General features: G+C 57.7%; 1 protein-coding gene across 8 annotated transcripts in view; it reads right to left on the bottom strand.

The window, feature by feature from the left end:
* Positions 1–26,333, bottom strand: part of NFIX (nuclear factor I X) — a 96,430-nt gene that overhangs the window by 17,530 nt on the left and 52,567 nt on the right. For 6 of the 8 annotated variants that reach the window (XM_032465499.1, XM_032465500.1, XM_014551199.2 and 3 more), the window contains 5 exons: positions 6,428–6,490; positions 6,016–6,090; positions 5,515–5,635; positions 4,220–4,356; positions 1,248–1,370 (listed from right to left, as the gene is read on the bottom strand). In XM_032465499.1, the coding sequence (XP_032321390.1) occupies positions 1,248–1,370; positions 4,220–4,356; positions 5,515–5,635; positions 6,016–6,090; positions 6,428–6,490 (519 nt within the window). The remainder of the gene's footprint in view (positions 1–1,247; positions 1,371–4,219; positions 4,357–5,514; positions 5,636–6,015; positions 6,091–6,427; positions 6,491–26,333) is intronic. The other 2 variants (XM_014551200.2, XM_014551203.2) reach the window with 1 other exon arrangement.

Raw genomic sequence — 26,333 nt, forward strand, 5'->3', positions numbered from 1 at the left:
CCCCAGAGTAGGCCCCAGCTCTTCCCTGGCCAAGTCCTCCCCATCCTGTCTGTTTCCAATCAGCTTGCTCTTGCTCTCAGTTTCATTAGGGGGGCTGTAGAAACTTGGCTTCTCTCTGGAGTTCATAAAAGCTGAGTCGAGCAGGGCCTGCTGCCCTCCCGCTGCCTGCACAGAGGGCCTGGGCTCCCCGCCCCCACCTTGTGGCCACCACGCCCTGCCCCGCTGCTGGCTGCCTCTGGGCTCCCAGCCAGGAGGCCCTGAGGAAGAAGCCGGGAGGGTAAACCTCACTGTTCTCCATGTCCTATAGCAGGGCCCAGGAGATGGTGGGTGGACACAGGGAAGTGTTCAGGAAAAGTCCAGGCCTCTTTCTGCCAGATGGGTGCCAAGAGAGGGAAGAAGCAAGTGAGGGAGCAGCAGGCAGAGGGCTCAGCTGCCACAGCTTCTTGCTCGATTCCATCCCCTCTTGAACGTGGAGGTGTCCTCCTCTCAAGCACTCTCTCTGTGAGACTGAAGCCAGAGAGCCCCCGGGGCTGTGGGGCGGTTCCTTTCCCTGGAGAGCAGCCCAGGTGCCACCTTCCCTTTGGCCTAGCTCTTCCTGTCTGGAAGGGAGGCCTCAAGAAGGGAGTCTGGGTGCCTACAAATACTCTTCTCAATCTGTGCCCCACACCAACCTGGGCTGGTGCTGCAAAACAGACCCTGGGCTGTCAGGAGCTGAGAGAGAAGAGCTGAAAGGAGGGCAGAGGGAAGCAGCCTGTGCTTTCCCACCCACAGCTGGTGGGAGGAAAGGAGAGCTGGGCAGGAATGGGCCCGAGGCCTCTGCCGTCGGGGGTAAGTGGGAGGAGGCCTCAGGACAGGCCTGTGCCGCACATGCACGCGCACACACCGGCACACATGCATTGATGCATGCACACAGCACCTGCGCATACACGTAAGCAAACACACATGCCCACGTGCACACACAGCACACAAGCACACACACACCGGCACCCATGCACACAGGGTGTGAGAAGCAAGTGGGAGAGTGCTGGGGAACAAGGTGAGGAGGCCCAAGGGCTGGCCTGGTTCTGGAGGAAGTGCGGCTGCAGAGGGAGGGCCTGTTCCCATGCCCACCCACTGCCATACCACGGCCCTTTCAGAGAGCTTGGGGCTGTCACTCAGGGGCGGCCCTGGCCCCTTCGCCTGGCCAGCTGCCCCTCAGGGCTCCTCCGCCACCCCCACTGCCCCCCTCCGGGCCCTCCATTTCTCACCTGGTCTGACTCCAGCAAGCACAGGCAGCGGGTGGTGAGTGAAAGCCATGCGCGGGGAGCTGCCCTGAGAGGAGAGGGCACTGCAGAAGTCCAGCTTTCCTGACTTCTTTAGAGAAGCCGGGCCTGGGGGGAGGAATCAGCAACACAGGGCAGGTTTAGCTGGGCAAGGGAGGGTGCAGGGGAAGGTGGGAAGCCAGCAGCTCACTCCTGCTCTCCTCGGGCCCCCTCCCAGCGGCCCCTTTCCCCACCAGACTCCCTTCTGCCTCCTTCGCCTGATTATGGCTCTGTTTCTCAGGCCCTGTGTGCAGACCATCCGGGCCTCGGTTGCTTCTGACAGGGGAGGAAAATAAGGCCCTTCAGTGCACTGGGCCAGGAGTGAGCAAGGGGGCCCATCTTGCCCACCTGACAAGCAGATAACGAGCTCAAGGGGCACAGAATGAAAGTGGGAAGTGCAAGGTCACAGGGAGGGAAGGTGTCTGGGAGGAGCCCCGGGGAGCCAGCTGCAGAATGAGGAGGCCTCTGAGGAGGGACAGGCTGGGGTCTGCTCCATGGGGCCCTGGGCTATAGGTGGCTATGATGGGAAGAAGCCAGGGGATAACCACGAGCCCTTGGGAGGGACCACAGTGGAGATACAACATCTGACAAGGGAGCAGGGAGGAGGCTGGAGGGCCTGGGTGGGTGCTGGGGACACAGCTAGACAGGAAAGGACTCCCTCAGCCAGGGGACTCAGATGCTGGACTGTCATAGGATGGGTAGTTCCTGGGCTTTGCTTGCTCCAGGTACCAGAGATGGGGTCGTATTCAGCAGGAGGCAGGGACACAGAGAACACCCCATTTGAATTCTGCTTCTAGGGGCCTGATATGTTGACACCCAAGGTCATCTCTGCCCAGTGGGCATGACATACAAAGGATGCTATGACAAAGCAGGGCCCCCAGGCTAGGCCCCTCCTGTCTCCTGTCCTAAGGCTGTGCCCAGGCTGGGAGGAGTAAGGTAGAGTCAGGGCAGGTTTCCAGAACTGTCATCTTTGGGACATAAACTGAATCAGTTTGGATGGAGTGGTGGGGGTGGGGGGCGGCTGCAGAACAGAGAAATAAGAGCTGTCTTAACCACAGAGCGAAGGGGTGGGGGGAAGGGCGAACTCCCAGCCGCCAGCAGAGGTGTTATCTGGCGGCAGCTGTGTGCCACCTGATAGCTGGCACGATGGGGGGCGGGGGAGTGCCCCCACCAGCTGTGCACAGCTGTCCCCACGGCCGCATATCGCCTCCCCAGCTGTTCCCAGTCCTGCAGCTGGGCTGCTTAATTGGCGATTTGTCCCTGCACAGGGAAACAACACAGGGTTGGTTGGGGGAGGGGGTGAGTACGGAGGAAAAGAGGAGAAAGCAAGGGAATTAGGGGTGCTACAGGAGGATGTTGGGGGCCCATGCATAGCAGGACTGCCAGAAGGAGCAGAAACAGGGGGGCTTAACAGCAGACAGCCAAGAAAGGAGAGAGTGGGAACTGGGGAGGGGAGGGCTCCTCAGGAATCACTTCTGGGCAGAGGGACCCGGGGGCCCATGCTCCAGGATCCAGCAGTGGACATAGCCCTCAAGGCACAGGAGTCCTTGAGGAAACATTTAACTGAGGCCCTAGTTGGGGAGTCTTCAGGGCCTTGTCAACCCCTTCTCTCTGCATCTCCTGAGGTTCCCCCAGGGAAGCATCTGGGCAGTGCTGGCCCAGGTCCCCGCTGGCCATGAGAACACCCTGGGAGGGGCACCCAGTGTCATGCTGGAGTGCTGTCTCGCAAGTTGAGCTTTGCTAGTGGTCTAGCCCTCTCCCTCAACCCAAGCCCTCCTCTCCTCCTCCCAGGTTTCTGAGAGCAGAAGCAGGAGGCTCATCTGGGGCAGCAGGAAAGCAGAAGCACCTCCCCACCCTTTAGTCTTGCTTATCCTCGGGTCCCGGTCCCTGCCCATCCACTAGGCCCTTCCCGGTAGGGGAACATCTAGAAAACACCAAGCAAAACACCATCAGGTAGACAGACCCTCATCTTCCTGCATCAGAGAACAAAGCCCCTGCCCCCAGGCTTGACCAGAGCAGACATACCCCATGTGCATCCTATACATGCAAGTCCGCACTTCCTGGTCCCAAGACATCCATACCTTGAGGACACACACAGGCTGCACCAACAGTGTGTTAGGCAGAAGCATCCTGCAGGCAGCCTCCTTATACACACCTGTGTACCACACACACATGCACACCCCTCCAATTCCAGCTGGGCTCTCCAGGTGTGCCCACACCTCCCATCAAGACTGGAGGTGAATGTGGGTGAATTCACCAGGAAGAGGATGGTTAGAGAGGACTGGGAGGCCTGACAGCCATTCTGCTCCCTCTGCACTAGGCTCTGCTCCTCTCTGTGAAGCTGGGCCCTTTAGACCAGTGGTTCTAAACTTAGGAAGATTCTGTCCCTCCCAGAGGACGGTCAGCAATGTCCAGAGACATTTTCGGCCATCACAGCTGGTGAGGAGGTTAGTTATTGGCATCTAGTAGGTGGAGGCCAGGCTGCTGCTCAACACCCTGTAGTACACAGAAAGGCACCACCACAGAGAACGCTGCCAGTAGTGCCCAGTTTGAGAATGTGCTTTAAACCATGAAGATCGTAGGGCTGGGGCAACCTCTCTAGACAAATACCAAGAGAAGGAAGCCGAGGAGGGTCTGAAGAGGAGGCCCCAGCCCCCACTGCAGGGGACCAGAGGCTCAGTGCCAGGGCCTCCACTTTCCTTCTGCCATGGCTGTGGGCTCTACTGCCCACTCAGTGACAGGCCAGCTCCTTGCCTCTGCTCTCCTGGTCTGCCCTGCTCTGCAAGATCGGGAGGTGAGAAGACAGGTAGTACCACTGATAGCAGGAGGAACCGGTGGGAGGCTTGCCAGGCAATCTAAGGGGGAAGAAGAGTCTCCACGCTGCCCTTGCTCTGGGTCGGGCCGTGCGGCGCCCATACCTGCATCCACATCGTTGGGCCACCCACTGGACTGGCTGCTGCCAGCTGCTGGGGAGCGGCCTGTGCCAGGATAGAAGACGTCGTCGACAGGGCTCTCCATCTCGCTGTCATCGATGGACTTGGGGCGCTTGGTGGTGCTGGGGAAGGAGGAGAGGGATCAGGTGGGCCAAGGGTGAGCCGAGGTACTGGTGCTCAGGCTAAGGAAGCCAGCACTGATGGCTCTCCATGTGGGGAGCGGGTCCCCGCCGACATCAGCACTGCAGGGCACTCGCTGTGTGCCCACCTCCCGAGACCAGACGTAGAGCCCTGCAGGCCCAGCCCGCCCACTCCTTCTCCTCAAGCCCCTTCTCAGTCCACGATACCATCATCTGCCAAGCTGCCCACGTCAAAGAAGCTGGGCAAAACCCCCAACTGCTTCCTTGGTCTCTCCCCACCTTCTATTTACCATCAGCTCCCATGGCCAGGGCAAAGCAAGTAAGGCACTGGCCAGGGACAAAGATGCCAGGAGGTGACACAAAACTCAGTCATCAAGATATTATGTTATTTTATATTAAAGTAGGATTAAATGTGAAAATATATTTTAATGCAAAATGAATGCCTAAATCTCACAATGAATGAAAATGTCCAAGTTTTTTTAAAAAGGGACAGGATCCCACCCTGCCCTGCATGACTGGCCCTGACCAGGGCCTACTGTGTCTACCTCCCAAACATCTCTCAACTCCATCCCTCCCACTCATGCCAATCCCCTACCTGACTCAGGGCCTCCTCCCCTCCAGCCTGGCAGAATGGCCTCTAACTGGCTGTCAGTCCTACCCACACACATTGTTTCTAGAAGTGCTTTCTGGAACACATATCCCCAGCATCTTCTACTTAAAACTTTTCAGGGGGTTTTAAGTCTAAACACCTTCCTCTGGCCTCTAAAGTCCTCAGTGGGGTAGTCTCGCCAGCCCGTGAAGCCTTGTTTGGGATGGAGGCTGCTCTCTCTACCTGGAGCATCCAACTCATGCCTGTAGCAGCCCCCGTATGTCTGGGCTCAAGTGTCATGTCCCCAAGAGAGAGGCCTTCTCCAGTCCCCAAAGGGAGCACCTTCCAGGCAGAGCCATGCCTTGTATGGGTTTGTGTTCCCAGGGCCGAGTGCCTGGGACAGCACAAAGCAGGAGGCTCAGGGGGTGGGGAGCACAGTGGGCTCTGGCTCTGGAGCCAGCACCCTCAACACAGGGTGATGTTCTGAAGCACCCAGGCCACAGAGGTATAGCTGCCTGAAGCACCGAGCTGGCCTAGGGGGCTGGGCTCACCTGGTGGAAGGAGGGGAGGTGATGGACCGCCGCCCCAGGGTCACCTGGTTTATGTTGTAGTAGCTGGGACTCTCCAGGTCTGCCAGCGAGAAGTTGGGCCCTGATGCTGTCGCAACAGGAGCTGGGAAGAAGCAAGAGTGTGATGAGGTTTAGACAGTGTGGGAGGTCCAGTGGGGCCTGTTTTGTTGTTATGAGCAGCTCCCCAGAAGCCCTGGGGTGAGTTCACTGTGAAGGCTTACTGAGGAAATCTCCTGGCTGGAGGTGGTTGGGAAAAGCCTTTGGTTGTAAGTTTTTCCTCCAAAGCAGTGGAGGTTAGAGGTGGGGTTCTCTGAATGCCTCCATTCCACCTAGCCCGGTGCCAATGAGGCAGAGAGTGTCCCAGGAAAGACTGCCCCCTCCCCAACCAAGACCCCGTCAGTGGGGGGTCTACATGGAGTCCAAGTCCCATCTCCTCACCCCAACCCCTGTCGACTCAGCCCTGGCCCAGAAGGTAGGACTCACTCTGTGATACTCTCACCAGCTCCGTCACATTCCAGACCCCGGAAGTCACAAAACAGTCCTGGAAACTTAAGTGCCCTGAGGAGGGAAAAGGGCAAGTGAGTGAGAAAGGGCCAGGAGGGGTTGCCTGCCTGTTTCCCCAAAGCTCTCCCCACCCTCGCTTGCTGCATCCCATGCTCCACGTCCCGGTCTCAGGCTGGCCCTCGGGGTAGGGGTCCTCAGGTGTCCATGGCCTCTAACTGGGGGTACGCTCCCTTCAGGACAGCAGCCCGACTTTAGTCAAAGGACTGAGTGAAGGCGAACAGCAGGAGTAGGTCTGCCAGGGCGAGGGAGAGCAGAGAAGGGTGTGGGGAGGATGTGGGGGGCACAGCAGGCCAGGGAGGCTAGGTATGGCAGGAGGACAGGGGACACTGACCGTTGGGCAGTGGTTTGATGTCCGCATCTCCTTGCTGGTTTGAACTATCTGATTGTCCGGATTCTGCAGGAGACACAAAGGAGGGGATGAGTCAAGACCAAAGTGCCCCACAGCAGACAAGCAGCTGCCCCTCCAGCCCTGTAAACAGCTTCAGCCCTGAGCAGCCCAGAGAAACTGAGGACAGCAAAGGAGGGGGAAGAAACTACCATGGCTGTGTGGTGGGGCTATCCTGGGTACTGCAGAGTGTTTGGCAGCATCTCTAGCCTCCACCCACTAGATGCCAGTAGCACCCCAGTTGACAACTGAAAAACCGGTCTCCAAACACTACCTGATGTGCCCACGGGGCAAGTTGCCCATGGCTGAGCAGCACTGGCCGAGAGTCAGGGCAAGGAGGTGCCCAGGAGAGAAGTCAGCGACTGTCTCTTTGCACAGCTGGGATGGACCCAAGGGTCCCCCATTCTCTACTCAGCTCAAGCTCCAGAGGAAGCAGCCCTTTCCTTCCCTCACTTCATTAATTAGAGCCAGTCCTGTCTGCCTGCGCCACCCCCACCTCACCTTTATGCTTACAGGCAGTGCCTGGCAACACGGAGGGGGGAGGTTTGCCCTGACGCTGTCGCCCGCTCTGTGCCAGCCTGTCTGGGCTGTCTCATGCCCCAGTGCCACAGCTGCTCAGAGGGAGCCCCGAGACAAGGGCCCATTGTGTGGTGGGAGCTCACAGAGGGCTGGGGGCAGGGTGGAGTGTGTGTGTGAATATTTTGCTGAGCTTGGGAAAGCCCCCCACCCTTGCCCCCCAGATCCTCAAAGCTTTGTGTGCCAGGGGCACAACGGGGACCTCCAGAATGCCTGCCTGGGCACGACAGCTGGCGAGAGGGTGGCAGAGGGGGGCCAGGGCAGGTTGTGGGGCAGGAGAAAGGCAGGCATTTGGTAAAGAATCAGCTGCTCACAGGGGGACTACATGAGGTGGCCTTGGAAAACTGGGCCCTGGTATTGGCCAGGGCTTCACTCAACTGTTTGGAGTGACCCTGCCTCCTGGGTCTTGCCCACCACCCTGCAGTCAGCCTGCTGGTTGGGGAGTCTAACCCCTACCAGCCTCCCAGTCAAGCTGCTCATGTTGGGGAGTGACCAGCAAGGAGGTTCCTGAAGAGCAACATGGGCCCAAGAGATAGAGGTGGGGGGACCCTACAGTCACTTGGGAGGGGAGAGCGAGCCTCACCCCGGGTGCTGGGGCTGGTGGGCAGAACAGTAGCCTTCTCAATGCCAAGGCCCTACCACAGCTTGGGCCAAGTTCCTAGCCTCCTGCCTCAAAGTGGCCGGTGGGAAAAGGACAGGCTGCCCCCAGGAGTTTCAGGCCTCACTTACCCCATCCTTTATCTTGTTTCATTTTTTTCTAATTTCAAAAAAAAAATAATAAATCTTGCCACAAATCAAGAAAATGGAGGTTTAGAAGGAAAGTGCTAATAGGGCCCCTCACTCTCTTGGGTTTCAGGTGTGTCCTTCCACATCTCCCTTTGCACTCACCCCCATGGTGTGTTTAGGGATGGGGAATATCAGCCTGGACCACCACTCTGCTAGTGTCACTCTGCTCTGGAGAGAGCCCACCGGACCTTCTCCCATGCACCCAGGAGGGCAACCTCTCTGTGGATGTGAATTTTCTTGCTCTCTCACCTTGGCTGATTCCTGGCTCTCTGGGTCTGATTCAAGCCCCAGCCGGTGCAGGAGGGAGCAGCTGAGGGGCTAAGGCAGTAGGTAGCCCACCTTAGGGCCTCCTTGGACCAAGGTTCTGAGCCTGATGCCTCTCAGGGCTGTCCTTCCCCAGATTCATAACTCAGGAAGAGCACAGCGAGCTGCAGGACCACCATGTGGAGCCCAGCAAGGGGCACACAGTCAACGGTCCCTGATGCCGACCCCAACTTGTCTTGGGACCAACTCAGTCCCCACGGAGTTCTCCAGACCTGAGAGAGTGGAGTTGGGGGAGATGGACGAGGCCCTGGAGTCCACCCTATGAGAGTGGTCCCGGCCCTTCGAAAATGGCCAGGTGGAGACAGAAAGCTGCGCGTGCGCACACCCAGCCCAGGGACAGAAAGACGAGCGAGAACCCGACAAAGAGATGGAGGTGGGCCAGCGACTGAGGCAGAGACAAATGGGGCTCCAGGAGAGCGCGACAGACAGGAAATCCTTCTAAACCAGGACACTGCCCTGAAATATTATTGCTGTTAGTACTATTAGCTCCACGTTAAGGAGAAAGCAGGGGCGAGGATCCGGCGCGGGCAAGGCCCGCTGCCACGCGCCTCCCGGGCGCTGCTCCGGGCGCTGCTGGCAGCCATTTTAGCCCTTGGCAGCCATCTTATGGCTGGCGGCCCCAGCCAGCGTCCCCACAATGCCACCCCCGCCGGCCCCCCGCATGCTCAGCTCAGCTCCAGGACAAAAGGCAGAGACACTGGAAATCCGGACCCGGGCTCAGAGGCAGAACAGCCAGCCCTGCAGCACAGGCAGCTGTGGCCAGCGCCCTGCCATCCTGTTCGAGCGGCACCTCCTTCATCCTGCTGACCAATGCCAAGCGGAAAGGACAGTGAGGGCTGAGGCTAGGGGCCTGGGGACACCAAGATCTGCTCAAACGTGGCTGAGGTCCCCACAGGCCATCCCCAGGCGAGGGCCTCAACTCATTTGCCAAGTACACTCCTGCCCCAACAAGGTGACAGGATCTTCAGGACAGCAAGGGGCATGATGGGGGCAGGACCTTGTCCACCCAGTCAGCTTGGGGGCTCACCTTGGGCAGAGAGGCGGAGGGGGCTGCAGGGCCCAGAAAGGATACTGGGCCTGTGGGGGACAGGCTCCTGGGGAGGGTGAGGAGATGCCCTCCTCACCCAGAGGTGGGAGCAAGTCGAGCCAGCTTTCTCAGCGATGGGCTCTTTGGGGAGCTGCGCCCTGAGGCCAGGGCCCGCTCTGGACAGCCCCTGGGGATTAGGAGCTGTACTCCAGGCTGCACATCAGGGAGCACAACACCCTGTCGCCTTGACTCCCTTCTCTGTCTGGGCTCCCTGGGGAAAGGAAGGGATAACTCCAGGCCTTGGGACAGAAAGAAGGCAGGCCCCTTTATGACACCCCTCCCCAGGCCCCGCCTCATGGCTGCTTGGCTTTTATCTAGCAGAATGGGGCTTATCAGAGCCACCAGCTGAACAAACACACAAATCCACGGTTAGTGAGAGAAAACCCTCTGCCTGAACTCTTTATCTCCTGTTCGCAGGCCCCACGCACTGCCCCCTGCCAACAGCACAGGAGGAGACCTGACTGCTGCACAGTGAGAGCTCCTCTCCCTGCCACCCCCCTTCTCCCCTCGCCCCGACCCAGCACCAGCACAGGGTGGTTCTCCCCTGGCATCCCTACCAGAAGGGCGTGCATGAGTGAGCTCTTGCCACACGGGAGCCCCCCTCCAGTGTCTGCTTTCTCACTGGGGATAATGGACCAGCTGGTGGCCTGTGGGCCAGTGGAGGGGCAGGGAAAGTGTTGGCTGGCACAAGGCGGGCAGGTGCCCGGCTCCATCTTTTATCATCTCCTGCCTGGCCCACGCCCCCGAGGCTGTTGCTCTGATTCCCCAGCCTTCCAGGGCCATGTACATCCCCTGGCAGGCTTTCCAGTCTCGGTTTTCTCTCTAGCCTGGTTACCAGAGCAGTAGGGACCCTAAACACACACCCCCAGTTCAGGGCCTCCCTGACTAAACCCCAACCTCCATGTCTGCACCTTTCTTTGGAGACTGAGGCTGCCTTCACTTCCTAGAGAGATTGGAGATGTGACGGAGGGGGCAGGGGCACTGCGACCTCCCCTAAGCCCTGAGACAACTCAACATTTTCCCATATCCTGGTGCTAAGGACTAGGGAAATGTCTTCTGTGCTCTCAGCTTCCTTCCACTTGGCCTATCAAATGCAGCTTCCTCAAAAACAAGTCCATCCACTGTGTCTGATGATGGATGCCTTGATGGACAGACATCAGGTCCCTGCTTGGTCCAGGTTTGGGGGTGGAGAGAATTTTGAAGGCCACAACTCGCTCTTGATGCTGCCAGGATGGGTAGGGGTGTGTTCAGGCTGGCTCATGTCACACGTGAGAGCATGCTCTGCTGGCTGTCTTCCTCTCCGGACTTGGGCTACTCATGCAATGGCCTCACCTGCTAGTGGTGCCTCGGGGCTCTGGCTACTGCAGAGGCTTCCAGAAGGGAGGCTCATGCAGGGGCAGGTGATGAATCTGGACTCTGTCTAAGCATGGGCCCAAGTGAGCTCCGCAGAGCAAGGCTCTGAAATGGGATTTGGCTCATGGGTCCAGGGCCGCCCCATTTATCCCCACACGTCCTCGGTCACACTCCTGTGTCAATGCTTGTGGACTGGAGGCTTCCTGCAACACCCAGACCTGGGCCAGGCTCAGCCAAAAGTTGGCAGAATGGGCCCCTCTCTTTCTTGGATCCCTCCATATCTCCTGGAACAGCTATGAAGCCCCTGCAATACTGTTTTTCTCACACACACCCCCAACCAGCTCTACTCATTATCTGCCTCTTCTCAGCTCTTGAAGCCCCCTACTTCCTTTATTCAGCTCTTCACCTTTCCCTCTGGAATCCTATTTCTGGTCTCATTTTGCTCTGTCTTGGCTTCATGCCCCTTTCTCTATCCTTTCTTTTCCTTCACTTTCTCTCTCTTCAGCCCCCTTTCCTCTCCCAGTCCTGCCTGTTTGCACAAATGTGTATGTGTTTGTGTGGTGTGTGTGTGCGCGCACACATGTGCATGTTTCCAAGAGGGTTCTGCCTCTTCATCAGAGCTCTAGAGGGGAAGCTCCAGCAGCCCGGAGGAGCCCAGAATTGCACATAAACCCCAACTGACAGCATGTTTTTAATATATATATATTTCCAGCCATAGACAGGGAGATATTTATGGCTCCTACTAGGTGAGGGAGGAATTCCTGCTCACTGCAGCAAATGCTCTCCCTCGGCTCCCACCCGAAACAAATTCTCTCTGAGGAAGGGGCCACGTGTAACTTGCCGGCTGGCTGCCCCCACGCACATCATAGATTGAGCAAGTTTTTCAGGGGTTGAGAGGGGTGCACAGGCCCAGCTCAACCACACTCGCACATGCGTACCCAGGCACATGTATACACTAGGGTGCATATTCCCTATACACCCAGACATGCACACACAGAGATGCCATTTCATGCTGTTCAGCAGGGATGGAGTGAGATAGTGTGTCCAGAGCTGGGCTCAGCATGCCACCACTAAGAGGAACCCCCTTCAGCTCTGTCCAGACCATTGGCCTTTGAGGGCTAGGGAGGCCAGCCCTAGGGGAGCACCTCTCCCCTTCCCCAGCCCTCCCCAGGCCTGAGGTTCGAGAAGCAGGCAGGGGTGTACTCTGTCTTGGGGGTGCCATCCTCTGAAGGGCCAAATTCAGGAGCTGATCCCTGGCCCTACCCAGTGTGGCACACCTCCCACCCCACCTCCTCTGCAATTCAGGAGTGTCCAGGGCATAAGAAACCCAATCTCAAGGGGAACCCAGAGGCCTGGCCTGCAGCAATCAGAGCTGGAGAATGTAACTATTGTGCCTCTTGAAATCCAAGTCCGAGAACCTGAGACACCCTGAGGAGGGGAGCGGCAGACGGATGGGGGGCTAGGAACGGGTCACAGAGGGGCTCTCCCTGTCTCTGCGAACAGGAGACTCAGGACCAAGGAAGTCCTTGAAAATGTAGGGCAGCCAGAGGGCAGAGGAGGGTGGGGCTCAGCCTGGGTCGGGCCCAGGGAGCTTCTAGGATCTTCCCCTCCTTCCTTCCACTCTCCATACCACCCCCTTGAGCCAGTGTGCACATGCAGGACCTGGGGCCATCCTGAGGTTTTCCCTCCTCTGTCATTCTCTAGACCCCCACATGGTTGGAGACAGAAGCCTGACCAGGAAGCAGCTCTGAAGCTGTGGGTGGGGGTGTGGGCAGGGGCAAGGCGAGGAGACATGTCACTCCCCCCACATCACCCTCTTCTCTCCTCATTCACCCACCCTTCATAGAACCAAAGGGGCAAGCCTTTGACTTGAGTCACCTGTGTGGGGGAGGAGGACATGAGTGACATGGAAGAGGAAGAGGCCAAGTCACACCCATGGCACACACGTGGTCTAGGTCCACTTTGGCTGCCCCTGGGAACTAGGCTCAAGGAAGATGATGGGGTTGGGGAGGATGTGGACAGCAGATTAGGCCACAGAGACCTGACAGGCCAGGACTAGCATCAAGATCGGACATTCCACTCTTGGTCCCTGACCCGGGCAGTACTGTCTTTTCCACCCCTACACACCTCGCCTCCATGGCTGCTGTCTGGGGTTCCCCAGGGAGTGAGGGCAAGGTCTGGCTGCTGTAGGGCTCATGGCCTGGCAATGAAGCTGTGGGAAGGGAGGAGTCCATGGGCTTATCTGGTGCTCAAGAGACCCGCAGAGTGGGATCTGAAGGCTGGGCTCAGGTAAGCAGCCCCAAGCCCTCCAGGGTGCTCCCCAGTGTGAGCTGCTCAGTGTTCTCTGCCTTGCACCGCTAGAAGAACCTATGTTAGCCCTGCCCTCAGCCCAGGGAGAACTAGAGATGGGGCCTGGGCACTGAAGCCTAGGGCAACTGGCTGCCCGGTTGCTCATCAACAAGGGATGACAGATAATGGCCAGCAAAGGAGAGAGGAGGAGGGACACACCCTGGTACAGAGCAAAGCACCCAGCAGGTTGATGGAGGGTAAGAGCCCAGACCCATCAGCCTGTCAGCTGCTTCTCCAAGCCCAGCCCAGTAGTTAACAGACAAGGACCCCCCCCCCCACTACTCCACGGCAGCACTGGGAGATGCAGGCGGGCATGCAGGCTCTCCCTGAGTCCACCTCCTGCAGGGGACCCAGCACCGACCCCAGCATCACAGACACCAGTGCTCCATGGCCGTCTGCAGAGTGAACGTGCAGACCCAGGGCCGGCAGTAACACCATCCTGAATGTTCCAGAGATGCCCAGAGGCTAGGAAGTCCTATCAGAGCAGAATTCACATCAGAGAGGGAATGAACGTGAAATACCACTACTGATGGAGGCAGAAGGAGGGACCTGTGGGGAAACAAAGGGAGGCAGGAGCCCTCCGCCCCAGGTCTGTTTCCACCTCCTCCCTGAGCCTGCCCTTGGCCCACCCAGGGAGGTATCCTTGGTCTGGACCCCGTGCCTGCTAAAGGGAGGACCCCAGTACAGAGGGGGCAAAGGGGGTACACCAAGGGCAAAGGGAGATGGAGGGAGGATGTGGGCAGCCAGTATCAAGGGAAAGGGTCTCCTCTGAGTTCACTCCATACTCTAGACCCTACTGTCCCAGTGACCTTGGCCAAGTTCTGAACTGTTTCCTCATCTGTAAAATGGAGATACTGCCTGCCCCCTGGGGTTCCTGGGCGAGGAATAAATGAGAAAATAGGTATCAGGTGCTTAGTCCAAGGCCCAGCTCATAGTAAGGGTTCCATAAATGTCAGGTGCCCTTCCACCTGGATCACCAGTTTCCTCTGCCTCCCTTGGCTGAAACTCTACTCTTCCTCTGGACTTAGCTCAAATGCCATCTTGGTAGGGAAGCAGTGGCTAACCCTCAGCTCTTCTTCCACAGGAATTCACACTCTTCATGATACATCAAGTACACCCTAGATCATAGTTTTTGGTGTCTCACTCCAGAGACCACCACCAGCGAGCAGAGAGGCTCCCTCAAGACCTAGGCCCATTACCATCTGCAAAGAGAGGTTTCTCCAGAAATAAAAGGCAGAGCAGAACATCTTCTACAGGTGCATCCCTCCCCAAATTCACAGCCATAGTAAATGGTCTCAGGACAGTCACCACGCTGGAAACAGTGGGGGAGATGCAGGGAATGGAAAGGCCAGATGGGCAAGGCTAACAGGGAAGGGGACAAATGCTCGTGCCCCTGGATGCTGAGGGTGCTGGGTGCCGCCCATCGTAGCTCAGCTCTGGGGATACAGAGAGCTGAGGATACCAGGAGCATAGGAAACTGCCATACAAGCAGCCAGGCGCCTCTCCTGGCAGCGCAGGCTGGTGCCACGACTCAGCTGGCAGCTGGAGCCAACATTTCCAAGAGGGCCTGGGGCCAGGAGTCATGTGATGGTGGGGCCCAGAAAAGTAGCCCCCAGTCCCTGAAGCTTCTGTCCCTTCCTCAACCTGATAGATAGAAACTGATAGTGAGAATGCTCTCCACACTCTGCACAGCAAGAAAAGACAGGGGCCCTGCAGAGGAGGGGCCACATCCAGGTTAGGGGCCTGCAGAGCTGCTCCCTCACCCCTGCCCACTCTATTTCCAGCACTGCCCTTTCTGGCCTTTTGAGTTGCCCAGGCCAGGCCTGGCCAGACAACTGCCCCCACCCCCAGCTGCTCTTAGGACTATTAATAGTGTCCCTACCTCCCAAAGCCAGGCATCACCCTCCCCCCAACCCCCAAATACACTTGCCCTTGGTCTAATTATTTGTAAAGGGAGAGAGTCCCTTTGGGGCACTAATGCCAACTTGGGATGAGAAGAGGGAGACAAAGGCTCTGGAGGCCACTTGAGGGACATTCCTGGGAAAAGCAGGAATTTAAGGGAAGGAGGGAAGAAGGCAGTGAATCCAAGAGCAAGAAAATGACAAAAAAACAAAACTAAAACTTAAAGAAAACAAAACAAAATGGAAAAAAAAAAAAAAACTAAAAGAGAGAGAGAGGGAGGGGCCAAGATAGAAAATGAGAGCCAAAGCATAGTAGTCAAAGAAGTATGCGATAGAAAGAATCAGAGAAGTAGAAGGTTATGAGAGAGGCAGGAAAAAGGGGAGAAAGCAGAGAGAAAAAGAGAAAGCAGGGAGGAAATGACTCCTTAAAAAAAACAAAACAGATGGGGAGAAAACTTTCTTAAAAATACTCAGGAGTGGCTTCATGAGGACAACTGCCTGGTCTGCATCTGGCTGCCAGTATCTGTCTGGAGGTGGGGGCCAGAGGATGGGGGACATGGGGGAGCATCGGGGCCCTCTGGCTTCCTCACACTCCATGTCCTGTGAGCAGAGTCCTGCTCCCACCTGCCTCCCTCTGCCCCCTTTCCTTGGGAGAATTCCATCTAGGAACCCTGGGGGCCTGGGGAATAGAAACTCACCTATCTCCATTCACCCTTGGGGAGCAGGAGCAGACAGAGACCACCTGCCTCCCATCCTCAGGTGCTCTAACTTCCTCCGCCTCCTAAGGGACAGCACCCGGTACCCAGGCTGGTAACCCTAAGGGAGGCTCCTCTACCAGGGACATGCCTTGTGGAGGAAGTGGGACTTGGGCTCATGGAAGAGCAACAAACACAAATGCATGCCATAATCAAATGTCTAAGTGGAGAGCTTCTGCCTGGAGGATGGAAGTTGAACAGCCCTTCTTTCAAATCCAGCCTACACTGGGAGCCTCTGGCTGAGCCAGGGCGAGGGGAGCAGGAGACTTTGGCTCTGGACAACTTGAGAGCCTCAAGGACCTGGTCACCAGACCTCGCAGGCTAGGGATTCCTGGCCAGGAGTGCCCCACCAGACCATCAGTCCCTTGGGGTCAAAGCCTATCAGTGTTTTGTTCACTACAGTATCCCCTACACCTGGAAGCACAGTTTGAGTGGATAACAAGACTCTGAAGAGACACTTCTAGATCCTTCTTCCAGCCGTGGTTACACAGACCACCCAGGGGACAGAAATTCCAGTTAGCCGGCACCTTCCCCTACCCAAGAGAATATCTTTCCTGCAGGCTCAACCCTTGACACTCATACCTAAGGGATTGATTTAGAAAGCCCAGAACTGCTAATACTCCCACAAAGCCTGGGCAGGCCAGATGCAGGACTGGACACACTGGCCTCCAGGCCCAAGGACTGGACTGACCAGAGGAAGGAACAGGAGTCTCCCCATGGAGGGAAAGGCAGGGGAGCCCTCTTTCAGGCAGCCACTGTCCAAAGCTGTCCAGATGAGACATGAGGAATTTGGGACTTTGACTGCAAATCACCAACTCAGAGCCCATTAGGGTGGGCAGGCAGGTGGCATCCTCTGGGGCTACGATGGCTCTAGGTGCACCTGGGCCTGGAATCAGAAGCCTGGGGTCCAAATCCTAGACCTTCAACCTTTAGGCATCCAGTGTGTCTCTGGGGCCTCCTCTCTGCAACACAATACCAGGCTTGCCTCAGAGCGTATGGTGAGACGAGAGAAGGAATTTTTACAGTGAATGAGACAGGAAAGTTTTATACACTGTAAAGTACCAAACATACATAGGAAGGCACTGAAGGGGTAAAGGGGGCAGCTTCTTGGACTCTATTTCAGGGTTGCTGCTGTCCTGAGGAGCAGCAAACGGGCATCTTCCAAGCTTGCACAGAGTACACAGGCTGGCAAAGGAGGCTGTGAGGAGGCTCAGGGCTGTGACAATCAAAGCTGCTAAAGGGACAAAACGACATCGAACCTACAGGCTGACTGGTGCCAAATTCCCCACTCACACCGCTCTGAAGTACCAAAAGGGGCTTCCCAGGGCGGTGGGGCTCAGCGGTCCGCACCTCCTCCCCCCCCCCCCCCCCGAGAGCGGCGTGCTGCACTCCCGGACTCGGCAGCTAGGTGGCACAGCGAGTTAACACTAGCTGCCCTCCGCGGGCTGTCGCGGGGGCGGAGGCGGCGAACTTGTGAGCAGCCCGCCCTGGGCTCCAGGGGCCAGGGTTCCCTCTGTACACCCACAAAGTCCGAGCAGCAATAGGGCTCGGCCAGGCCCCGGCCACTCGGACCCAGGGTTGTGCTGCCCGAGGCAGCAGCTCCGGTTGCTGCTGCTGCCAAGCACATCCCGTGATGTGATATGAGGGCCGAGCTTCCCGTTCTCATTGATTAGGAACAGCTTGCGGTGCGGGGGCCGGATGCAAGGGGGCCGGGGAATGGGCGAGCGAGGAGAAGGGGGGGGCGCTGCCAGGTGCATGGCTGGGAGGGGTAATCCAGTGAACTGGGCCCACCCTGCGCAGCCATCACCGCAGGTCTGAGTCTCTGCTTGCCTCCCCCAGAGCAGGGCTGCCCTGATGCCGGCTAGTCTGCGGCCGCGTGACCCTTGGAGTGTTCCCAACACGCCCACGACGCCCCCACCTTTTGGCAGCACAGACCTGCCTCTGCGCCTGATAAACGCTTGAAGAGGAAGATTTCCTTTTTTTTTTCCCACCCCTCTCAAAAAGTGAAAAATGGAGACTAAAAGTCAGAGATCAGGAACCAAAGAGAGGGAGAGAAATGGAGAAAAGTCAAGAAGAGAACACACACACACACACACACACACACACACACACACACACACACACACACACACGCCAGCACTCTCTGCAGTGGTGGCAGCAGCCGGGCAGGCACACCCTCCCAGAGAAAGGCCCCTTTGTTCCGCAGGGAGGTTAGCCGAGGTGAGGCCCGCCCCGCCCCCTCCCCCCTGACCCTGGACAGCGCAGATCTCGCTTCTCAGAGCCCCGGAGTGGGCCGGGCTGCTTCTCCCGGCCCCCAGTCCTTCTCACCATCCTCCTGCCAGCCGGTGGTACAGCCCAGCAGCTGGGGAAGGGCTGCTCCCTACCCACTGCCTTGTCCAAGCACCAAGGGTGATACATGTGGAGCTGGGCTGAGCTGGGCTGGGCTCCTCCAGTGGGCTCCCTAGATGCCCTTGGTGCCAGCCATTAGAAGCTTGCCCAGGCTGCTCTTTAACTGTGGGGTTTTAGGGGCAGATTCTGCATGCAGCAACCCCCCCACCCCCGCCAAAGGCATGGGCCAAGAGGATGACATGTGCTAGGCTGACTATGCCCCTCTTGCCCACAGTGAGGCTGCAGGGCATCTTCTGTACCCATTCCAGATGTGGGCCCTTTCCAATGCCCTCTGGACAAGGGATGGCTCGTGCAGGGCTTCTTCCAAGGGAGGGCTGGGTTCTGGTGCTGGGGTTGCCCTCAGATGAGAGGCAAGGCCTGAGTTCACTTCATCTGTGTTCCTCCCCAAGGAGAGGCCAGAGTGGGGTCGTAAAAGGGGGCTGAGAACAGACCCACCCCAAGAGCCTACCAAAGCAGAGACTGCAGAGGGAGAGGGCAAGGGTGGGTAGGGAGAAATATTGAAAAGCATCCCCTTTGTTCTGCCCCCATACCCTGCAATGGCTCAGGTTGGAGAAGAGACCTGAGGGATGGCAGTACTACTGTGTGCCCTCCACTGACACCTCCCACCCTATCCACTAGGGTACCTAGCCACTCCAGCAGGGATGTAGGCTTCCCAGAGCCCTCTGACCTTTCAGGCAGAGCTTGGCGGCTTTACACTTGGCCAGTGGAAACCCCTATCCAGCTCCCATCTCATGCATGGGCAGCAGAAAACCTGGAATGAGGGATTGGCTGGACCATTCTGCTCCAGGTAGTCCCCTGGCTTAAAGATGGGGGCGGGGCACTTGTTCAGCAGGAGGCCCCAGCCTTCCACCAGCAGCAGCAGAAAGCAAGGTGGTGAAGGAAGAGAGGAGGACTGAGGTGTCCCTGACCTCGCCCTGCCCAGGCAAGGAAGTGGGGGAAGGAAAGAGGGGAGAGGAGCAACAGCAGCTGGAGTTAAAGGGAGCTTGAACTGTCCTGTACAGTACTGAAAAGGCTGGAAGAAGCTGCAGCTCAGATACACAATGTCCTGCCAAACCCCAGTCCTTTAATTCAATTAAGTGCGGGACAGACTTCCCAGATTTTTCTGTGTGTTTGAGTGCACGTGAAAACCCTAATGTGTTGAATCCCGGGAGCTGTAAGCTTATGTGCATACGTGCACACATGTGGATGTGTGAATTGTGATGGTGGACGATGATGAGAGGATGTAAATGTAGGGGGTAGGTTAGGGGTGGGGCAGGATGGCTCAGTGGGAGAGTGAGGAGGACCAAACTCCAGACCAGGGTTCTCAACCCCCACCCTATGGACCATTCTCTGTGGTGGAGCCATCCCATGCACTGTAGGATGGGAGCATCCCTGGCCTCCACTCACCAGATGCCATTAGTACCATGCCCCCTCGGTTGTGACAACCAAAAATGTCTCCATCATTGCCGACGTCCTCTGAGGACAGCATCCACCCTGGTGGAACCCAATGCTCTGGGGAATCAGATGAAAACTATGGTTTATGTATTTACTACTGGCATTTCACCTCACTTCTCCCCCTTTGAGCTTAAATCCCAGCGTGCTTGGCTTCCCCAGTGTCTCGGGTCCAGTTCTTTTTTATGAGGTATTCTCCCCACCTTACCCAGAGAGGATCTAGAGCTACTCAGACTCAGCAATGGTTTTATAAAGCGGCTGGTGCTAAGAAGTGTGGAGGTGGGTGAGGCCCTTGGACAGGGAAAGTGAAAGCTCAGAGCACTTAAAATCATGAGCCTGAGGTCATGCCCCAGTTCAGAAAGAAGCCTGAGCTCTACATCGCTGAGGGAGCAGGCAGAGGTGGGGGACTTGCCTGAGTTCCGACCCCTGGAAAGGTTCCCTGCTCAGCCCCCGGAAGCCAGCGGAAGTAGTGCACATCCCTAGCCATCAGACTACCCTCCTGCTTGGGGGTTCCAGAGAAGCAGGAGCTTGGGTGTCCTCAACTCAACCCAACCCAGGCCGACCCCCCTCCTCTGTTCCTGGCGTCACCTGTAGCTGTCCTGGTTGGGGTGGGGAGACCTAGTTCCAGCAGCCCTTCTCCCCTCAGGCCCAGGGAACCTGCCTCTCTCCTGGCCCGCCAGGAGCCCTGAACAGCCCCCTTCTGGGAGCAGAGCCAAAAAGATGGAAGAAGGATGTTTATAAGCTGCTAAAAGGGAAAAGGAAAAAAGTGGGAGGTGGGGCAGAGAGGCCCAGGCCTCCAGGTAGTGTGGACTGGGGCCTCGATGGGGAGGGAACAAGGCTACCTTTCCGAGGGATCCTGACATTGGGCTAATGGGCTAACCGGTGAGGTGGTGCCCCCTTGCCCTGCCTCACTGGCCCACAATCAGGCCTAACTGTGCACAATGCAGGGGTCTCTTGCCCCACAGTGGCCTGCCAAATGACAGTTTCTTGACACTCTTATCCTGACCCACAGGACCCTGAAACACTACTGGTTTTAGCTTGTGCCCCCTGCTCAGCCTGGGAAAGGCAGAACTAGAGAAGGGTGCAGGGCTCTGGGGATCTGAGGTTGGGGGTGTGGTGACAGGAGCCCGGCTCGGTGGGAGCATCGAAAGCCAAGTCCCCAGCTCTTAGGGCTCGGCACACAGCTAATGGGAGGCTGGCAGCGGCAAATTGTTGTTTACTTTTAATTAAGTAAACAATGTCGGCTTTCCGCCTCCTCCCCTGCCATCCCAGCCAGTAATTTGGGGGATGACAATGGGGTTGTTTCCTTCCTCCTGCCTTCTTCCCTCCCTCCAAGCACTCCTGCTCGCTCCCTGCTCTGCACAGCCGCCGTTGCAACAACTTGCTAGTGCCGGGTGAGGCCCTTGGTGGGAGAAGCGGGGAGATCCAGTCTGATGCTGCTGCCTGCTGGGCCCAGTGGGTGGCAGGCTCTATATCACAGGGCATGGTTCCACTGATAGGTTCTCCGGAGGGTGGCAAGGGGGGCCTTGCCCTGAGAATCTCTAAGCACGTAAGCTGTACCCCATTCTCTCTCTGCACCCTCCTCGCTAATCACCATCTCTAAAGTCCAGAAGATGGGTGATCCAGAGTCTCTGAGCAAAGTAGCAGCAGAGACCAAAACCCCAGGTGAGGAAGAGATCTTCCCAGAAGTCGGATAAGTCTCCCTTACGGTAACCAGCATGTGGAACCTTAGGGTCTACTCAGATAAAGCAGGGGCAGGCCTGAGGCTGGTCAGTCCTTGTGGCCAGAGCTCACTGAGCCAACCGGCTGCTGGGCAGTGGGTACCAGCTTTCCTCCGAAGCAGAGCTGGCTCTATGGCCTTGGTTTCTGCTCTTCCTGAAATTCTTAATTTTCGAACAAGGGACTTTGCGTTTTCATTCTGCACTGGACTCTACAAATTCTGTAGGTGGTTCTGCTCAAAGGCCTGAGTGAGTAAGGAGCAGGAAGAAGAAAGAAAGCTAAGCTGGCTTTGGCCTTTCACCAACTGGCCTGGGGTGCAGGCACTGGGCTCCCCTGAGTGAAGAGGCAGGCCAGAGGGCCCAAAGTCTGAGTCTCTGGGGGAGGCTGAATTTCAAATGACTCCACATAGGTAGACTGACAGACTCACACACAGCATTTACGTGGAAACAAAATGCTCCTCACACCCTTTCTCAGGAAGACTGTAAACGGGGCCACCTCTCCGAGAACCTCCTATGCAGTGGGCGCTCCACAGATGCAGCGGCAGAACAGAGCAGAAGGTAGAGGATGGGAATCACTGAGTCCCCTCTTCCGCCTTTGCCTCCCAAGGTTCAAGCAGTCAGGTCCTGAGCCAAGCCTAGCCCTGGAGCTCACTCTCGGTCCCCTCCTCCTTGAGAGGCAGAAGAGTCTCTCGGAGGGGTTGGGGGTTGGGGGGCTGAGTCGTGTGTGCAAGCCCTGCTCCTCCCCCTGCCCCCAACTGCTCCCCCATCTCCTTCGGAAGGGCGGGCAGGCAGGACCGTGGCGGTGGAGTTGGCTGGGGCTGGATGCAATTTCAGCCACAGAGCAGGGCTCCCTGGCTGGAAGCAATTTTCTCATTAGGACCCCAGGCCTGCCTGCACGTTGGTTCTCAGCCCTTACTCCCCTCCTTCGAAACCACACCCCACAGGCCTCCCCACAGACCACTCACACGCACAGGGAACCACACGTGTACAAGTCGGATAGTGGGGTCAGCGCAGTGGGGGTGCAGGAGAGAGGTACTGGCACAAAGCCCCTGCAGGAGAGGCCCATGGAGAGGTCAGGGCTCTTTACCCAACTCCTAGCCACCCCATCGCTGCCTGTTTCGGGCTCCCGACACAGACAGCTGGCCCCTCCTTGCCTGCCACAGGGAATGGGGAGCCTAGGCCCCAGGGCGGAAAGGGGAGGCTGATGGACCTTGAGCATGAGGGCTGGCTGCACACAACACTCCCAAGAGAGAACCCCTCCATTGCTCAGCCATCTCACCAGCCCATCTTGCTCAGCTGGGCCAGGGGCAAGCAGATGGGCTCTTGGGAAGCAGATCCCCCTCCCCCAGCCCCAAGTCTGCTCAGAGTAAAGGGTGGTCTCAGGCAAAAGAGGAGGGGGGACCCGAGGCCCTGTGAGGGGCGGCTCTGAGCTCGCTCCACAGACACATGTGGTTGGACTTAAAAAGCTATTAGGGAGTGAGGCGCTGGCGGGAGTGTGGCCGGCCCTCGCACCAGAGGCGGGGAGGGGAGGGCAGATGCCGAGGTGGTGAGCTCAGCACCTCCTGCTCCCTCCCTGGCAGGGCCCCCGGACTCCAGGAGGACTTGGGGACCCTCACTCAGCAGGAGAGTGGGGCAAGAGCCCTCAGGGGAGGGCAGGCAGGCTGCTGGGCCCGGGTGTGGGCACAGATTCTGGGAAGTGCTACTATCTGAGGACTCTAGGCCGGTGATGGTGCCCTCTGGGGGCAGGGGCAGAGGCGGGGGTTGTGGCAGGGCTTGGCTGGGGCCCAGGAGGGCACAGACACATCTTCGGCCTTACTTCAGCTTTCTTGGGGCAATAGCTGGCGGGAGGTCTCCTGTGTGTTTGGCAGGGCTGGGGGGGGGGGTGATTATTAGGAGAGCAGGAGAGAGAGGGAAGGGAAAAGTGAGCCCCACCCATCACGAGGCCAGAAAGAACCGACGGAAAGTTCCCTAGAGCCGCCAGCTTGTAAAAAGCTTCTTTTCTTTCCAAATTATGAACATTTTTTAACGAGGGGGGGAGAAAACTCAGAGCAGCAATCTAGGACTTCATTAGGACCGTGTGTGACCATGGGTGACTGGTGACTGGAGGTGATGGGTGTGTATCTGCAGAGTTTCCGAAGAGTTCTACTCCAAAAGCCCAGCCATCCTCCCGGATCCCTTTATTTTCAGAGCTCCAACTCCCCCTGCCCCATGCCAAACCGGAAGAGGGGTGCTGTTACAGGTGGTTGCCAGGAGGGGCAGGGGGTACAGGGAGCGGGACCAGGTCTGGGATTAGAGGGTCACTAGCTAAGGGCCCAGCTCTACCCCTTAGGAGGGGAAGAACTCCTGGCCTCAGGCTCTGGGTCCCCCACAGGACTGTAGGGAAATGCCCCCACCTGAGGCCCTTGAGATCCTCGGAGCTCTTCAGCCATCCACTGAGGTCACTGACAGCCCCCCAGCCCCACTGGATGCAGTGTAGAAGTGGGGAACTCAAGTTACACAGTGCCTCCACTGTGTGGCAGGCAGGACCTGGGTGTTTGGGAGACATGTAGTCTGCCTGACAGCCCCACCGGGTGGCTATTATTTTCCCCAGTTTTACAGATGAGAATATCAAGGTTCAGCGGACGTAACCAACATCAGCCGGAGCCTGGGTGGCTGGAATCTCCGCAGGCCTAGTGGCAGAGCTCCCAGGGGCTCTTCCTTCTCGGCCTAGATCTGTTGACAGGAGGCATGGGAGCTGTGAGGGGACCCGAGCAGGGCAGGAGAGAGGAGACTGCTCTGAGTCCCGAGGAGTTGGGCCGGTGGGGGAGGAGCCGATCACGGAGCTAGTGCCGGGATCTCGCTCAGGAAACACGCAAAGAATGCGGCTGGCAACGGGCCAGTGGGCCAGGACCACAAAGAGGCCTTTGTTTTAGGAGGTGTCCAGGGAGTGGATGGACGGAGCAGCAGAGGTGGGGGCAGCACCCCCTTGGGGGTTTGACTGGGGAAGGGCAGTGGTGCCTGCACTGTCCCCCCATACTGCCCCCTCCTATCTTCCCCCACTCCTGGCCCCAGCAGTGCTGGGTTCTCATATCAAGCCGCAGACTCCAGGGGAGGGATCCCTTGGGGCCAGGTTCCACTACTCTCAGCTCCCAACCTGCCTTGGCTTGGGGGGCTGCTCTATCCCCAGTCCACCCTTATGAACCCCAGAAGTCACTTCCCTTGTAATGTGACGCTGCAGTTCCTAGGAACCCTGCAGACATCCTCCTCTGACTCTGCCTCCCAAAGTTGGCTAGGGGTTTCCTGAGTGAGGATGAGAGGGTTGGGGTTGGTGAAGGGGCTGCCTGACCTCTGGGGTGGGCTGTCTGAAGTACCGGAGTCACCCTGCTCCCCTAGTTGTCCTCTTTTGCACAGTCGTCGGGCTGGGGGAAAAGGCCTTGGAACGTGTTCCCCCCACCTCCTTCCCCCTCTGCAGTTGCAAGGTTTCTCCAGCCCCTTTTTGGCATCTGGAAAAGTTTGGGAAACTTAAAAAAATTTTTTGAAGAGTTTGTCTATTGCTCCCCAGCCTTGCCAGGGAGCCACAGCCAAGAAGAAGGGAAGGAGGGGCCCCAGGGAGCGGGGGACAGAGCAGAAAGTCAGAAGACAAGCAGAGCAAGCAGGGAAAGCAGGGAGCACCCAGGGATGCCCCGCCAGCCAGCATGACCCCTAGCTGGGTTTCCTTGTCTTACCGGCCTCTCCATAGCTGGCGAGAACGATCCCCAAAAAACGCTGTCAAGTCCATCCAAGCACACCAGGCCTGTGCCGGCCACTCGCTGCTGGAGTCCCACCCAGCGCTCTGCTCAGCACCTTCCCCAGGCTATCCCCTGCCAGACATCTGTGCACCCAGTTGGAGGGGCAGCCTGTGGCTGTGGCCCCCAGGAAAGGAGAGGACATCTTAGGATGAGTGGCCAGAGGCAATAACAGCAGCTCTGAATGGGGACGGAGGAAAAGGCAGGTGGCCTCCGGGCCTGTGTGGCTTCTGTCTAGCTTTCCAACTCCCTGTGAGCAGGATAAGGACAACATGGGAATAGACAGACGCCCACAGGCCAGGGGCCAGGCAGGACAGGAACAGTGATCAGCGTCCCTGTGCCTAACATTCTCCCTCCTCTAGTGTGTGTGTGTGTGTGTGTGTGTGTGTGTGTACATGCACACACGCGCGCACGCAGGGGGTTAGGGGCTGCCCCCAGCAGCACAAAGCAGCCAAGGCAGGGCTGAGATGGTCTGTGGACCACTCCGTGGATAGGGTTGAGGGGATGTTATAAGCAGAAATCTAGGTTCATCCCAAGAAAGAGGACATGTGTAATACACGACTGTTTCTCTAAGAGGACCTGGACCATCTTGTCTAAGTCAGGGCCAGGGGAGGCAGGAAGTTACCTTTCATGACCCCAGTGATACACAGTGAGCCCCTCCTGGCAGCCCCTGTGTTGTCCCCGGGCCATCTTCAGGTGACCCACTCCTATGCTCAGAATAGAATGATCATTCAAGGGGGTTCATGCCCCACTAGGACAGCTGCCATTTGAACTCCCTGCCCAGGTGGCCAACAGTGTGCCTCCTCAGCCTCCAGGTTGAGGGGGGCAGCCTGGAGGACCAGTAGCACCTCGGAACTAGTTGGAAATGCAGATGCTCTCTAGGGCAGGCCTAGGAATCCGTGTTGTAACAGGCCCTCCAGGGGACTCTGCATGAGAATCACTGCCTGAGGGGGAGGATGCTGACCGGGATTGCAAATGGAAGGGGGAGAGAGAAAAAGGAAGTGTAGATGGGGGAGGATAGGGCGCAGAGGCAGCACCACCTGGATGCAAGGGGGCATTGGGTCCCAAATTCTAAAGCCAGAGTGGAGAGCAAAGGAAAGACAGACAGAAGGGAAATGGTGGTAGAGAGGAGGGGTCAGTGGGCAGCAGGGGGTATGCAGAGGAAGAGCAGGAAAGGGGGAGCAGGAGGGCAGGCACAGTGGGGAGGGAGCGGTGAGGCAGTGGTGCTGCAGAAGCTCCTTCCCACCACGGCGAGAGCTCCCAGGAGCCACCCCGCCCCCTCCAGGCACCTGCTAAGGCGGCAGCAGCGGCGGGTTGTGTTTCTTTAACCCCTGGGGCCTGTTGACACAGATTAGTATCGCTGGTCAGGGGTCAATAGGGAAGGCTCTTGAGGTCAAGA

The sequence above is a fragment of the Camelus ferus genome, chromosome 22 (assembly GCF_009834535.1).
Source record: "Camelus ferus isolate YT-003-E chromosome 22, BCGSAC_Cfer_1.0, whole genome shotgun sequence".
In the NCBI taxonomy this organism is placed as follows: Eukaryota; Metazoa; Chordata; class Mammalia; order Artiodactyla; family Camelidae; genus Camelus; species Camelus ferus.